Here is a 17,920-nt window from a genome sequence, read left to right as displayed (position 1 = left end):
GGGTGAAGTATGATTGGAATAGAATCTGCTTTGATCTTAAGGGAACTTGTTCGTTCCAGAGGAGGTTCCGAACTTGATGGTAAAACTGAGCTGATTTTTTAATGCGGTTGTTAATCTCATGCTGTATTCTGTTGTCACTTGAAATGATGCATCCAAGATATTTATATTGGTCTACTGTTTCCAGCTGTGTACCTTCCAGCATTATTTTTCCTTTCTTCTTCTGCCTGTTGACAGACATAGTAACAGTTTTTGATTTATTTATTGTTAATCCGTGTGCTTTCAAATGTTCATTCCAGGTGTTCAGCCTCTCTTGGATTTCCTTCTCTTTATTTCCCAAGATTACCACATCATCTGCAAATGCATTGATGTCCATATTGTTCTTCTGCTTAATTTCTTTCATGACTTCATCCATGACAGTGATAAAAAGTAAGGGTGAAAGGGTACTGCCTTGTTGCACTCCTTTAGTGGTTTGGAACCAATCAGAATTACCGTTTCCTATCTGTACGTTGATCTTAATATTAAATATGTGTCAGTAGTACGTTTCCTTCATGTATTTCCTATTTTTCTTAAAGCATGCTTCTTGGTACAAATCATGCATCTCTCAAATGTTCAGAATAGAACTCAAATACTGCCTATTTATATTATCATGTTGGGTGTAGTGCAACTCAGTAACAGGAATATTGTTTATATGATGTTCATTGAAAGCTATTTTATCTGGATCCATCCTACTTGAATTACGCTTGCACCCTCTTAAGTCCCCGCCAGTAGCTCTCCCTTGTAGTTCTTCAAATCTCGCATCAATCTCCTATCACTAACTGAAAATGTGGAAGAAAATAATGTTTGTACATTTCAACAGTCCTAGAGGCCACATGCAGGTAAAATCTGTTGACAATATTATTAGGCAGATGACCATGAACGCAGTGCCTTGCAACAGATACAGCCTGAACGAGTCCACACCAAAGTCCCCCATTTTCAAAAACATTTCAAACAAAGGTCTTTCATTCGACTTCTGTAAGCTTGTGAAAACATCCCTTACGGCATCAGTCCACATCACGAAATACTTTAGACGGTATGAGTCTACCTGAATGGTCGGGCTGAGTGCCTCAGATGGTTGACGCGCTGGCTTTCTGACCCTCCCCCCCTGACAGGTTCGATCCTGACTCAGTCTGGTGGTATTTCAAGATACTCAAATATGCCAGTCTTGTGTCAGTAGATTAAAAAAACTCCTGCAAGACTAAATTCCGGCACCCAGGCCTCTCTGCAAACCGTAAAAGTAGTTAGTGGGACATAAAGGAAATAACATTATTATTATTATTATTATTATTATTATTATTATTATTATTATTATTATTATTATTATTATTATCTACCTGAACGATCCTTGTATGGTTCGTCACTGTTGTGCAACATTTTTGTGACCTTATGTTGATCCCCTTTAACATTTAGAAAATGTTCAGTTATATGTTAAGTGCTTTTTAAAAACAATTCCACACATCTAGCCACATTAAAGTCTACTTAATTGGATTTGTGCAACACAGTTGGTTTTGATAACAATAGTGACCAATCTAAAAATAACTCATCTCCAATTAGAGTCACTGTCAAATTTCATCACTCAACTTGGCACCTCAATATCAATTTGTGCTAGGAAACATTGTTTGTTCCGGAACCTCCACTACTAATAGATAATAGAGCATATTTTCTTTGTGGGCCTCAGACGTACATTTCCTCTGCGTACTGCACATTTTCTTTCATTGCTCCACCTTATCCCTTAACAAACTTTCTTTCACAGAGTGAAAAAGTATTATGATTGTTGGGCTTACACTACTATTGGATACCAGTAACGATTTTCACTCTAATCCACTCGGCTGTACCATGCTCAATTTGCAAGCACCCTGGGTCACATGCTTGAAATGCTACTTCAACATGTAAAAGTTCGATTTTCCATTAGCGTTAAGAAGAAAATACATATTAATATCTTAGCAAAAATGTTAATTCTAAAACCTACATTTAAGCTATTTTTGATAAACAAGTAACAGTTCATCCATAGTTCTAACAGGTAAAGTTTGCATTAAAACACAGGTTTTTTTTTTTCTTTCCAAAAACTGGTAAAAGTTAGGAAGAAAGTGTGTTTGAACTCTTTTGTAGAAAATTAAATTCTGACTTGGTGGGCTCCTGTTTAAATATGGCTAACAGTTTAGGTGGAGTATTCACTTTTAAGAGTCCAAGAGGCACAATTCTTATGACCTGCTCAATTTCTTTTAAAACTACTCGCTCTCAATGTAATTTAGAATAATTATACATTCTACCATACTGATACTGACGTCCAGACCATAAGAATAAGCACTTTCAGAAGTCATAAGAGAGCCTCGGGAAATCAAGTACTGTATTTGGACTCTTGCAGAAATGTGCTGACATTTCTACCTGCTGCAAGTCAATAACTAGGCTCCACACATCAACGTCAGACAGAGAGGGCTGCCATCACCAGAGGGAGAGCGGAGATACAAAATTTTATACTTCAACAAAGGACACTCAGAATAGCCCTGTTCATCAACCCCAGATTATAAAGAATCTGAAATCAACAAATCACTTAATTATTTTGACCTCACTACCACCCCCACCAATAATAATAATAATAATAATAATAATAATAATAATAATAATAATAATAATAATAAATTTTCCTTCAAAATCTACAGGAAACCTACACAGACCATTAATAACATCACAACATCCACCCCAAAGGCATGATACATTGAGATTTTAAGATCCCTCTTTCCCATAAGGATCTCAATAATGAAATAAAAACTATCTATGCCACAGCTGAAAGCAATGGGTATAACAAACACTTCATAGACAAAATAATTAATAAAATCAAGAATAAGCCTAATACTACTTTAATTAAGAATCTAACCCCGAAGCCTATTCTTCTTTCACATTCAACTACAATAGCACTTATCATATCACCAACATCTTCAAAAAGCATAACGTAAAAATAGCATTTAAAACAACCTATACTAACTCGAACCTATTTTTTAACCCGCACTCTGTTAATAATAACAAATATTTAAACTCAGGAGTATACAAAATCAATTGTCAATCTTGTAAAGATTTTTATATTGGATAAATTAGTAGGAATTTTACAATAACATATCAGAAGCATTTATACACCATCAAGTACAACATTTTTCAGCTATGAGCACACATATGAAAGATTTCATCATAACTATAAGTTGATTAATCAAGAAATCCTTTGTTCTGAAAAAAAAAGAGTCCCTTACTTAACATATTACAGAACATACACATCCATATCAATACAATAATCCAGAACACAATTAAATGAAATTAATGAAAAATCAAATTTATTATACAAAATCTTCACTCCATTTCTTTGTGAACACATGCTCAACAATGCGTAGTCCTGTCCCCAAAGAATCAGAGCTTTACCTTCCCCACCTTTAGTTTCTTTATCTATCCCCCTGTTCTCCTTTGCCCCTCCCATCGAGAACAGTTATCATCACCAGACAAACAACTTAGTTTTCACTACTCCGTGTTAAGGAGCACGTCATTCAACTGGGCATTAGGAGGTCAATTTGTTATTCTACTATTTAACTTAACACTCCATCTTTTTCTTCTCTATTCCAAGAAATTAATTTGGTTTTCTTTTTTTGCAGACATTTCTAACTCTGCAGTACTTATTGTCAATTCAATATCGTAATGGCAGATAACAACATCTCTACACAATCGCACTTTTAAAAATTGTTTTCATCATCATCATCATCATCAATCATCATCACCATCATCATGATCATTTCCCTTTATCCAGCTGTAGCCAGGTAGGGGCAAATATGTTTCCTCTCCACTTTCTTGTCTTTCCACTACTCCTCCTCCAACACTGTGTCCCAGTCCAGGTTTCTTTCTATAATACTGCGTTGGATTGTATCCTTCCATCTCAATCGTGGTCGTCCACGGCCTCTCCTTCCTTGCATTTGCATTTCCATCGCCTTTTCTGGCATTCTTTCGTCACTCATTCGCTTTATGTGCCCAAACCATCTTAGTTGGCTCTTCTCTATTCTATCATTCATTTCTTCCACTCCAATTTCTTCCGGGATCTTCTCATTCCTTATTTTGTCTCTTCTACTCTTCTGTACCATACTCCTCAAGAACATTTCGGTTGCCTGTATTCGACTCTCATCCTTCTTTGTCACTGTCCAAGTTTCTGCTCCGTAAGTTGTTATGGGTACGTAATACATCTTGTACATAGTATCCTTTGCTTCCATTGGCACATCTTTGTCCCATAACATATTGCTTACACTATGATAGAAACAACTTCCAGCTAGAATCCTCTTATTAATCTCAGCATCCAGTCGAGCATTCTCCATTAATCACTCCCCAGGTATTTGAACGTTTCCACTACTCCGAGGGGCTTGTCTACAAGTCTAATCTGACCTTTCCCTTCTTTCTCCCTTCTAGTCATAACAAGAGTTTTACTCTTTTCTACACTTATTTTCAATCCACATTCTTCGATCTTCCCATTCACCACATTCCACTGTTCTTGAACCTTCCTGTCGTCTTCTCCCCAAATCACAATGTAATCTGCAAATAACAACATGTTCATTTCTCTTCCTCCATATGCTGCTTTTGCTGTTCTCATGATGCCATCCATTACTCTTGTAAACAGGATTGATGATAGAACACTTCTCTGTCTCAGCCCACTAGTTAATTTGAACCAACTTGTCCTGCCAACTTGTGTTTGCATGCAACTACAACATTCCTTATACAATGCTATGATCATTTTTATTAATCCCTGTCCAATTCCTTTTTGCACCAGACTGTCCCAAACTTAAGTCCTGGGGACACTGTCATATGCCTTTTCAATGGCAATGAATGTCATCACCATATCATTCCTGTAATCCCATTGCTTTTCCATTAGTTGTCTCATAATGAAAATGGGCTCTATTGTTGACCTTCCAATTCTGAAACCAAACTGATTTTCCTGTATCTGATTCTCAACCCTCAACCTTATTCTACCTTCTAGTATCCTTTCCATTATCTTAGCAATATGGGATATTAGAGTAATTCCCTTGTAGTTCTTCAAAACTTTATTATCGCCTTTCTTGAAAATCGGGATGATCATTCCTTTTCGCCAATCCTCAGGGACCACCTTATTCTCCCAGACATTCCTGAGAACCTGATATGTCCCCTGCAGACCAACAGCTCCAGCTGCCTTTATCATCTCCACTGAAATTTCACCTATTCCAGCAGTTTTTCCATTCTTCATCTTTCTTACTGCCATTTCAATTTCATTCATTGTAATTTCTTTACCCATTTCTTCACCAACTAATTGCATTTCCTGATCGTCCATTGAATGACTGTCATCCGTTCGTATGTTCAGCAGCTTCTGAAAATACTCTCTCCATCTATTTCTTATTTCTTCTGGCATTGTTAATATTATGCCACCTTCATCCTTCACAAATCTGGTGTTTACTTGATCTCTCTTTTTGTTTCTTAAGATACCATAGAGTAATTTCTTGCTGCCCTGCATATCATCTCTCAATTGCTGTGTGAATAAGGCCCAGCTTTTCCTCTTTTCTTCTTCCACCACTTTCTTGGCCAAATTCTTTGCCTCCACATATTTTCTTCTACTTTCTTCAGTCTTAGATATTTTCCATGCTTTCCATGCTATTTTCTTTTCCTTCACTTTAATCTTTACCCTTTCATTCCACCAGTGTGTCTCTTTGTCTTTCACATTTCCTGATGTTCTACCACATACCTTTTCTGCACATCCAACCAATGCTTCCTTAAATCTTTTCCATTCATCTTCAACATTCCCCACCTCTGTCCTGGGTACCAAGGGTATTATTTCCCTTTGAAATTCTTCTTGTATGCTTTTCTCCTTCAACTTCCATACTTTAATTCTTTTCTCTCTTCTTAATGGGGTTTTTTCAATCTTTATGATCTATGATCTCCACCAAAGGCTTTTTCAGGCATGGCTGTTACATCTAAAAGGTTCTTCCGGTGTTCTTTCTCTACGATTATATAATCAATCATGGTCTTTGTTCATCTGTCTCCCCAACCATACCTTGTAACCTTCTGACTGTTCTTCTGCCTAAACCAAGGTGTTTAACATTGTTTTCCTGTTAGCTGATATTTATTTTTTGACAGCTTCAGGAACTTTTTAACACTGTTCAAGACTATGACGACTTGTCACCCTAGTAAAAACATAATGACCTTTATAAACTGAAACTTGTCATCTTATTACTATCCTGCTGGACCGTGAAGTCTATCTTCAAGATATAAATAATGTATTATATGCCAGTCACACATATCATCCATCAACATACAGTAGAAGTCCGCTATAGTGAGAATTAATAACAGCGAAAAATTTACTCACTATAGCGGATTGTTGTTACAGTATATCCGATTTTTTATAAAAGCTGGAAAACCTTCATATGTATTCAAAATAGGTATGAAACGGCAATCAGTTTGTTCAAAACTTGCGTTTCGGCAGATGATATCCACACTGCGGCCTCCTTTTTTTTGTTATTTTTCGAAATCCGATACTACATGAAAGTGTATGTTTAATTTCATTCTGAAAAAATAGAGTACCATATTTCTTCGAATCCAAGACGAACCCCACTTTTTCCTTCAAAAAAGTACTTTGTAAAATCATATGAATGCCTTTGTTGTACAGCAGGCCTACGTATTTTAAGGATATTTTTAAACGCCGAACATTGGCGTATATTCTTTTGCGGTTGCACAATTATTCTTTATTTCTGCTGGTTTAACGACCATTAACATAAAATTGGCATCATAATACCGAAGAGAACCCGTTGAAAATTAGCCGGCAATACCTATTCCATGCGTCTCTACAGTACGATGATCCATCAGGAAATTATTCTTGCTGTCTATGAAACTGTTACTTTTACTCAGCGTCAGATATAACCGGCTACTGCTACACGCACGTCTCACTTGCCGGCTAGCGATGTATAGGCCTAATCGTGGACGTTGAAAGTCAACGAACGAGTTTATTGCACCTCGGTATGGCCATTCTGCTCTTGCATTTTTGGTGCACATACCTTACGTTTCCATCTTCTACTCCTTTAAAGCGTCCTTGTTGCGCACCACTGAAGCATTTTTTGTACAGTACACATTTTTTTAGTTCTTTGTCTTCACGCCAACGCCAAATATTGGCTTCAGTTAGGCCTATGCCATGTTTTCTTGCGGCTGCACAATTATTCTGCATTTCCAAGTATTTAATAACAATTAACTTAAAGTTAGCATCATAATATCGATGAGAACCCGTTGAAAATTTGCTGGCAATACTTTTCAACGTATCTTTACAATACGACTATCCATCATGAAAATACTCCTGCTGTCTACAAAAACTTAATTTTACTACGCGTCAAGTACAATAGTCGCGTTATAACTCTGACAATGAGTAGCTGGCCTTTCTAAGAATTTGAAGGCTCGCATGATTTGATGCCATTCTGCAGATTTTAGAAACTTTTTTTAGAGGCTAATAGAACGTCATTCTCTCTTCACTATTTCCCGAGATCCAGTGACGTTACACACAGCACTGTACAGCCAGTTGTCGCGGCTAGCGATGTATAACAAAGAAGCGGTCGTTTATTGTCAACGAGTTTTGTATGTGCATGCAAGTGTGGGGGAGAAAAGAAGCAGCGTAGTTACCGCGTTAGTTGCCAGTGGTATCCATTAACTTCCTGTTAGGCCGTGAATGCAAGACAACCCTCGAGTTTTGGTACGAGATTCTGAAAAAAAAAGTCTTGGATTCGGAGAAATACGGTATCACTCCAAAGGTTTCTGTGGCAAACACTTCAGTTTTCTTCTTCAAACGGCGTCACCTAACCTAATCGTATATGTATCATCAAAACATATTTGAAACGCGCGTAGAGAAATGATAACTTCCTCGTTAAAAATGTATATGTAAATAACCTTTCCGAATTTAACTAGACGCGAGAATATATGAACTATCCTCTGAAATCAATGACGTGCTCTGCCATATCTTGAGGTATATCACATTCTTACTTAATTTCCGAATGTAACATTAAAATTAAGAGATTTTTTAACTCCAGTCTTTATTTTTAACGAGTTAACAACTGCTATCACCAACGTTATTTACGCATTTATTATGAAAATGTGTTATCCTCTTTCATTTCGATTTTTTTATTTATTTAGAGAACAGCAGTCGATAGGTATTACTAATCGACTCCAAAATCGCCTTCGAATGTCAACAAGAGAGCTCGCAAATGCACATAGTGAGAAAACTATACCGTACCGAAGATGATCGATAGCATTTTGTGGCAAACATTTCAGTTTTCTTATTCAAACAGCATCACCTATCCTAACTTAACCGTACTATATGTATGATGAAAACACTTCCAGCGCCAGTAGAGAAATGATAACCTTATCGCTGTAAATTTTCACAATAGCTTTTCCGTAATTTAACCAGACGCGAGAAAACATAAACTAACCTCTGAAATCAACTATGCACTCTGCCATATCTCGAGGCGCTTCCCATTCTTACTTAATTGCAGTATTTAACCTTAAAATTAAGCGGCCGTTTAGTCAGCCTTTACTTTTAACAAGTTAACAACCGTTATCGGACGGGTTATTTACGTATTTATTACGAATATATGTTCTCTTTCATTTCAAATTTTCTTTACGGGAGAGCAGTTGACGGGTATTGCTAATCGACTCCGACATTGCTTTCAAATGTCGACGAGAGAACTCGCTAGTGGACATAGCGAGGAAACGATACCGAAGGTAGTCAATATAATCGCTGGGGTGCATAAATATCGGGAACAGAAAAAATCGCACGCGCTTAATCACTCGTAATAACGGATGCGTCGGTGATAGGGCTCTCGCTGTAATCGAAGGACGATAGTTTAATGTAGGAATTCTGAAGGGACAGAAAGAAATTGTCGTTATGACGGAGTTCTCGTTATATGCCGTACTTGATATAGTGGACTTCTACTGTAATTATAATTGATTTTTTTTCTTTTTTGCTGTTGGCTTTACGTCGTACCGACATAGATAGATCTTATGGTGACGATGGGAGAGGAAAGGGCTAGAACTGGGAAGGAAGCGGCCATGGCCTTAATTAAGGTACAGCCCCAGCATTTGCCTGGTGTGAAAATGGGAAACCACAGAAAACCATCTTCAGGGCTGCCGACAGTGGGGTTCGAACCCACTATCTCTCGAATACTGGATACTGGCCACACTTTACCTATTGCCATGTTTTAATAATGTTTTCTACCGAAGATGACCCCAATTAGAGCTGAAACCTGTATAGATGTTAAATCTTAACTGTCAAAGTCACTTTTACTCTACTAAGCAGGAGGAAGACTGTTTACTAAATTGTTACACAACTAAACTATCAACTTACCATACCTTTCTTTTGGCCATAATCCAGCATACTAATTAGCATATACAAGATCACATTATTGGTCGTTGTTGCGGGTGACTACGGCTGATTCTGCCCTCTTCAAAAAGGTCTTACTATATATTCTTACTTAAAACACTTGCCTTTCTGAATCAACTTCTGAATTATATCTTTATCCAAAGTCTTGTCAGAGAGAGATCACCTGAACTGCGTTGACTGGACTGAACATCTTCTCACACTCTACATTACTATGTGGAATGGTCAGAATGGAAGGCCACTTTAGACAATTTGTTATGCTTGAGTACCCCTCCACTGAATTTCATTTGGCCTACCAGTGCCCAATGCATCCCAATTCTACCTTCTCCCTGAATAGATGTCACATCCTCAAGTTGGAAGTTACAGAACTGGGAATGTAGAGCATCTATTTCCTCATAATTGTCATGTGGGTTGCTTAGAATGCTAGGAAATGTATGTACAAAAAAAACCTAATTTTGCAAAATTATGTATCACTAATATTGTCGATGGTCACCACTTCCGCATTCAATAAAAGATCACTGTTGATAGGGAATTTGTGGATCATAGATCCACATGAAGTAATGAAACACTTCACCACAGTACTAAACAAAGAGCAGTTACCCTCTTGTCTAAGATTCAATGATAACACTAGTTGAATGTCCTACCATTAAATCATGGTCATCCTTCTGCTTACAGGTTGTGTGGTAATCAACACCTGATAGTGAATGTGCATATCCGAATACCTTTGGCTTCACAAACCAAGACATCACATTCTTTAGCATATCAAGAAGAACGGACCTCAATACATGGATGTGAAGCACGCTCAACTGAAGCAATATATCTGGATTGTCAAACAGTGGCAGAAAACTGAGGAGAACAAGCATAATGCCTTATTAAGTTCTGATGATAGGAACATGAACAGTCTATACTCTCCTAATAAAATCTGGGTGGTACTGTCAAGGGCAGTGATCCTTTCTTGGAACATTCGTAAACTGTGTCTCTGACTTCCATCTTCCAGAGGAATGAGGAGGCAAATCCTTGTTGTTGTTTGCTGATGATGATGATGAAGACTAAGCAGAACAGGTACTACTTGAATTCTGAGATATTTTTGGAATTTTGCTAAATTTCCTAATTGGGGCTCCTTCCATGTGATTTCACTCCTAAAGAAACTAGTGAGAGGTTGCCACTACTGTAAAAGCCTTGACAAACATTTTCTTCATAGCCAACATGTTGAGACATGTTTTAAAATTTTTCTCATCTCTGTATTGTCCCATTCCTGAAACTGTTTAAAATTTGCCTTTCTTTTTGAACTTCTCTCCAAATAATAGAAAATATTTATTACTTGTTCATCTACTTTAACACGCAGACATGCAGATTTCTTTTCAGCGGCTAAAGTTCTTAAATGAGAAGGGCATCCTACAATTTAAAAAAAAAAATTGTATTCCCCTTCTCAATAACCCTGAAACATTCACCTTTAACCCTACCATCACTGGGGCATTATCTGTACCAAGAGCAATGCAGGTTTTCTTTTTTGCTATTTCCTTTACGTCGCACCGACACGGATAAGTCTTATGGCGACAATGCGATAGGAAAGGCTTAGGAATGGAAAGGAAGCAGCCGTGGCCTTAATTAAGGTACAGCCCCAGCATTTGCCTGGGTGTGAAAATAGGAAACCACAGAAAACCACCTTCAGGGCTGCCGATAGTGGGATTCGAACCCACTATCGCCCGGATGCAAGCTGACAGCTCCGCGCTCCTAACCGCATGGTCAACTTGCCCGGTATGCAGTTTCTGAATGGGATGTTATATTCTTTCAAGTTAGTGAGTAAAAGATTGGTAGTATTAATGCCTGTTGCACTTCCTTCTAAAACAACAACTCCTAAAAGATAACCTGATTTTATTGAAGAGGATTGCAAAAAGTAACCACAATTGGGTACAACTTTGAAACACTTTGGTCACTACTGTCTGTTGCAGTTGAAAAAACACCATTTATTAGACAAGCGTTAACCTCCTCTTTTTCTTCATTGCACAGTTCTGAAAAAATGGCCGAGATTTTAGTTCTAGCAGAACTATATATTGCAGCATTTTTTGATTCGAGGAATGTCTTCCTACATAGGGGACCGGTGTGATAGGAACAATTACTTGGGGGGTTATGCTCAATAATAAATGACGGGAACAATACTTCTGCACGTTTTATACTGTCAGCATCCTCCCCTTACACTTGAAATGAAGTTTCTTGTTTATTTTCAACACATTGGGCATGGTCTTGATGTGGTCACAAAGACACACACAAAATGCTATCAGTTGTGTACACTAGTTTGTTTACAATATAATTACAAATATTCACACGCAAATTAATAAGCTGCCATCATAAAACAAAACACTACTACGACGAATAAAGATAAGGAGAGACTGCAACAGTTGCATGTCAACTACCAACCCAACAAAACCAATTCACATAATTGACTTCACTCAGCTACCATGACTTAAACACAAGTCTCATTAAAACAACTCCACTATCACTCACAAGACTGCCTCTTTATATACACTGCCTGGCCAGGCTTCTGTAAGGATATGACATAACATGTTTTTCTCATAAATGCGAGAGTTTCCAATACCTTATTTACAATATAAAGAATTCTCTATACAATTCTAGTCACACCATGCGTTGTTCTAGACTTATTACAGTGTACCACACAATGTTACATTGGATTATACATCATATATACAGGTAATAATAAATTATATACTATTAATTACGTGTTCTTGCATTAAATAAATTCATATTAATATATATATATACAGCAGATGTTTCATGAAATAATCTTACAAATAAAACGATCGTGATTTATACCAAATAAAGTCTGGACATATATATATATATATATATATATATATAAAAGAACATGTCGTGACTGACTGACTGATTCATCATTATTTAAAGTTAAGAACTTCATATTTAGGTTCCGTATTGAAGCAGAATTCAATTCAATTCATCATTGCCGAGCCAAAACTACTGGACATAAAGAAATGAAATTTTGAGGATACATTTATATTACAATGTAGGAATGGAAAATCCCACTAGGAGGGGTGAAAAAGGGTGAAAAAGGGGTTGAATGCCTTTGAGGATACTTATATCTCAAAAACTGAAGATATGACAGACCTGAAAACTGGTATTTGGAGTCTCTTTTAAAAATAAACATATTTTTTGTTTTTGGAAAATCCAATTAATGGGGGTTAAACAGGAGTGAAAAATGGGGTGAATTTTTAGAAAGACTATATCTACAGTATATCTCAGAAACGTAAAATGTTACAGACGTAAAACTTGGTATTTGGAATCTCCTGTAAAAGTAAAGAAACATAGGTGATTTCTTTTTTGGAAACTCCACTTAAGGAGAACTAAAAAGGGGGTGAAATTTTAAAATGAGCACGTCTGCAGTATATCTCAAAAACGTAACATGTTACAGAAGTGAAAAATGGTATTTTTTATCTCTATTAAAAATAAAGAAACATGTATTTTTTTTGTATTTGGAAAAAACCACTTGGGTGGGGAGTAAAAATGACTGAAAATGGGGTTGAATTCTTTTTATTAGGATACTGATATCTCAAAAACTGAAGATGTGAAGATGTGAAATTTGGTATTTTGAATCTCCTTTAAAACTAAAGAAATACGAAAGATGTTACAGATATGAAAATTGGTATCTGGATCTTCTTTATAAAAAAAGAAAAACACATTTTTGGAGGAAAATCATCTTGGGGGGTGAAAAAGAGTTGAATTCTTTTTATGAGAACACATATCTCGAAAACTGAAGATGTTACAGTCGTGACAATTGGTATTTAGAAGATCCTTTACTAATAAAGAAACAAGTGGGTATTTTTTTTTTTTTTTTTTTTTTTTTGGAAAATTCACTTAAGGGGGAGAGTGTGAAAGGAAATGAAAAAGTGAATTCTTTTTATGGGGATACTTATATCTCAAAACTCAATGTAACAGACGTGAACATTGGTATTTGGAACATCATCCTGAATTGTGAGACTGACATGTGTGGGCTGTGAACCGAAGACTGTGACAGGGGCAACAAGAGCAATTGTGTGACTGAGAGAGAGACTGTGAGTGCCAGTGGATGAAGGCCAAGTGTGAGTTAGTGTGAATGAACAGAGAGAGAATTGATAGAGAGCACAAATCATGAAATTGTGTGATCTGTACTATGATGTGTAAGTAGTGGTCCTGGTATGCCTGTATGTGTTAATGTGTAGATTAACTAGTTAAGTAATAAAGTCTTAGAAGCTTAATGCTACCAGTTTCTGTGTTCATTTATCAATCCTGCCAACATGTAACAATATGTAGTTCTGAGCTATAAGAATTCAAACTGTTCCCCTTGAATTCTTATAAACCACACTCTACTGTAGCCTACTTCTTTATCAAACATCATAAAACACACAACAGTTTACAACGGCATCAGAAAATTAATATTGTACAGGGCAGTGAGGACTTTCTTTCTTTCTTTCTTTCTTTCTTTCTTTCTTTGTATATCAAGGTATATTTGAATATATGATCATTGGCAATAATTTGGAAAATCATAGGAATAAGGAGAGAATGACACAAAAAGTTATAACTGTCTACAAAGAGGCTGCATAAGAGTTGAATATAGAAACATGTACTATAGCATCACAAAATACTATCCAACACGCATTTAAAAATGTAGTTGTATGATAGCAGTAAAAGAGGAAAGAGGGTGTTTCATCAGCAATGCTCAACTTGGAAAATTACTTTTAAATATTCTATCACAAAATGAGAACTTTCACCTATACATACTTACCTATCAATAGGGAGAGCTGTCCAGAACACACTGTGTGATGTGCCAGCAGATATCTGGTGTATGGGCACCCCCTCCAAGCCAAGAACTCGATGTGGTCTGTTAATGGGACTGGTTGAATGGCCTTGACCACATTGGCCCATTGAATTATTACCCCATGCATATACTTCACAGTCATGGGTAAGAGCCAATACGTGAGAGTCTCCTATTGCAACATCCACCACTCGTACGGATGCCAAGTCTTCGACAAGTTGGGGCAAAAGACATGTTGTTTCGCCAGATTTACAGCCAAGACAAGGACCAAAACCCCACGTGTAAATCTGCAACATCAACAGTACTGAACATTACTTTCATGGTATACAGACATTGTAAGAGCCCAACATTTCTCAACTAATAAGTTCCAACACGTTGAGAGTTACAAGCACTTTGTCAGAGAACAAGAAGAAACTTTTAATGAAGCTTTTTTGTTACTTATACAGGATATATAATATTACGTTGTCATTGAAGGATAAATTATAACCAATTAGCATTACCCGCTGCAGTTTCTGCCAGTAACTGTTTTAATTGTAAAGGTTAAGGATTGTATTTAATAAGGACTTACTTATCAATGCCAAGAACTGTTTATAGTTCAATGTCACATAAATAACAGTCAATTTGGTATTAAAACATTGTACAAATTTACTATCGAAAAATATAAATTATGATGCACATTTAAATATTAGATATACTGTATATTTTATAAAACAATATACCACAATTATTGTATGTCAGGACCTCTTTGTATATGACATTAGTAGCCTTTCCATCAGGTGCTAAAATCAATAAGCTTGATGGAGAGTTTACTCAGGAGCAGGCCACATAAAACTGGTCATGGAAAAAGCAGTCCTCCCTTAAATTGATTCCTGCTACTTTCAATGACTGCCCTTGTAATTTATTAAGTGTCATTGCAAAACAGACTTTTATAGGAAGCTGCATCCCTTTGAACTCGAAAAGGTAGTCGGAATAGGCATGTTCCTTCTATTCATTCAAGTGTTTATTCCTTTCAGCTAATGCTGTGAAATAAATTATAACAACTTGAAGTGTGATGCAGTACTGTGTTGTAAAACACAGTGCAATCCTCAGAGCATTAAGAAGGCAAAAACCAACTTGCAAGAGAATGCATGAACTAAATCGGATGGGGGACTTACCCTTCTATTCACTATGATATAATCCTCCATTTGTAACCAGCTCTGTAGCTTCTTCGTTCCACACCTCTTAAAACTGATTACCATGTTCCCTCTCTACGTCTCTTAGTTGGTTAAGACATTGTTTTGAATGTCATTCAAGAATATGTTCGCTATTATTCCTGATATTGGTCCCTTCCCTTTGACAATAGATTTTGTCAGTGAATGCAAAACTGTTTCAGTATGACGTTGTTCTTATAAGATTATATAAGATTTTCCATAAAAGTTGGCAAAGATACCACATCTGCACAAAAACGCATTAAAATCAGTATGATACAGCGATCAGTTTGTTCAAACCCTTTTGTGGACATTTTTCACACTGCCACTTACAATGTTTTCTAATTCCAATAGTCTGTGAACACACACGTACAGTTTCATTCATCACGTGATGATTATTGTTGGTGTTTGTTTTATTTTGTTTCGGGAGTAAATTCACGTAGTGAAACTTATGGTAAATCTTTTATTGGTGGAGTAAGGAAAAACCTGGCATGCTACCCAAATTTATTTTCAGAGTTAAATAGTAGCAAGTAAGGTAATGAAGCAAGTTTGGAGCCTCGTCAGCCTGACGACCGTCGCCTTGGGAGGAGTTCATTCATGCTCTACAGAGTCAAATATTCCTGTAAATCTTTTGCATGTGGCGCTCATTCTCGTCATTAATTTCGTCATTCATATTTTATTTGATTTACAAATTATCCATTTTGTATTTCAATTTTGCCAAGAAGTTACAACGTTTGAATGTCGGGAAGAGCTGACTCGTGCATGTAACAAGGAACTGATATGGAAGATGATCAACTACATACATTCAATATAAACGCTGAAGTCAAGTCCATGAATATTGATAACGGAAAAACTAATGCGCCCAAATCTGTTTGTAACAACGGATGAATCAGCAAATGGGTTCCCACTGTAATCTAAGGATAATAAAGGACATAATAATATTGTCGTTAGAACGGGGTTTGCTTCTCCTGTACTACAGCGGCCGCAGTCGGGTGTGCATGTGAGCCTGACATCTCACTTTAGCGCTAAGCGCCTACACTCTAAATCCCCCTTCTGCTTTGAATTATCCTTAGCAAACTTATGATTTATTTTTCATAGTTTCTTAATGTACTATAACCATAAGTAGTAGAAACAGATACTTAAGAATTTTAACATTTCTTTATGCTAAATAAAGGTTCTGCCTAAAGCGAATTATGTTAAACCAAACATAAAATTACATTACTCTTACGGAATAATTTCCGGAGTTGGAATTTCTTCCATTAAATGTGGGTTAACGCTAAATTGAGGTCATGCAAAGTCGGGGTGATACTGTATGTAAATATACAGAATATACATATGAAGAATGTTTTAGTGCAAATCGAAGTTGTATTTTATTTCCTGGCCAAGAATATCGACAAACAGGTTAATTTGGAATATATCTTTGTACAACCATTTGCACCCCTTCGAACACAAATTTTAAAAATGCAGAAATTGTATTTTAGGTATTTACATGAAGAATGTTTTAACGCAAAAACAAACTTTTATTTTATTTTGTTTTCTGCAAATAAAAAAGTAGCAAATTTCAAATATAGCCTTGTTCAACCCTTTGCAACCCTTGTAGGTTGAACTTCTTTCTCATCGCCATTAGTTCTTATCATTAGGCTGGATCCCCTCCTTCCTGTTGACAATATTGTCAAGTGGCATTTCAAAGTAGACCACCATTAGATCCGTTACCAATTTGAGAAAATATACAGTAAAACCTTGTTAAGACATTCCTACAGGGAACAAGGAAAAAGAATGTGTTAAGCAGAAAATGTACTACTGAATACATGAATAAAAACTATCCAACAGGGATATGGAAACATCAGATTCATCTTTTTCTGATATGAGGGCATTTTACGTTGTGTATCCATGGGTACAGTGAAAAATAATACCTACTATTTCTAAAGATTAGAGAAAAGTATTAAATGATATAAAAAGCAGGAGAGAACAAATATGAAAACCTTTACTGCTGGGGCCTATAAAATAACTGTGCACTGAAAGGTATGAAAAACACAAGACAACAAATATAAAAACATTTGTACAGGAGCCTATAAAAATATTGAAGTATTATTGCAGATCACACTCCTAGAACAAATGTTAGTAGAAGCCTTCTATTTTGGGCCAATGGGTTATTAAACATTATTTTCTAGTCACACTCTTAAGCAATGAATTGGAGGTTACACTCGACCATGTGCGACTGTGAGAGAATTACGTCGGCTGCCATTTTGAGTACAATGATACTTTGACCAACTCGAGTGATCGAGTCGAAACTTGAAGGTGCGATTTCAACATTCGTGCCACCTCTGCATGCTTACGATGCAGTTGCCAGTCCACTTTCTGACAGATCAAAATTTTGTCTTCATTAGTAAGCAATTTCACGACATTTTCCATATCCATAAGTAAGCTATCACAAGGCAAATATGCCCCACACTAGTCAACTTCATACAT

At 36.5% G+C, this 17,920-nt stretch overlaps 1 protein-coding gene across 1 annotated transcript in view; it reads right to left on the bottom strand.

Annotated features, from left to right (window-relative positions):
- The window catches only part of LOC136858059 (probable E3 ubiquitin-protein ligase HERC1), an 850,878-nt gene that overhangs the window by 751,244 nt on the left and 81,714 nt on the right, over nt 1-17,920 (bottom strand). Inside the window, exon 9 of the mRNA XM_068225263.1 lies at nt 14,235-14,551. Within this exon, the coding sequence (XP_068081364.1) occupies nt 14,235-14,551 (317 nt within the window). The remainder of the gene's footprint in view (nt 1-14,234; nt 14,552-17,920) is intronic.

This window comes from Anabrus simplex, chromosome 1 (assembly GCF_040414725.1).
Source record: "Anabrus simplex isolate iqAnaSimp1 chromosome 1, ASM4041472v1, whole genome shotgun sequence".
NCBI lineage: Eukaryota > Metazoa > Arthropoda > Insecta > Orthoptera > Tettigoniidae > Anabrus > Anabrus simplex.
This window is presented reverse-complemented; position numbering and strand designations above follow the sequence as displayed.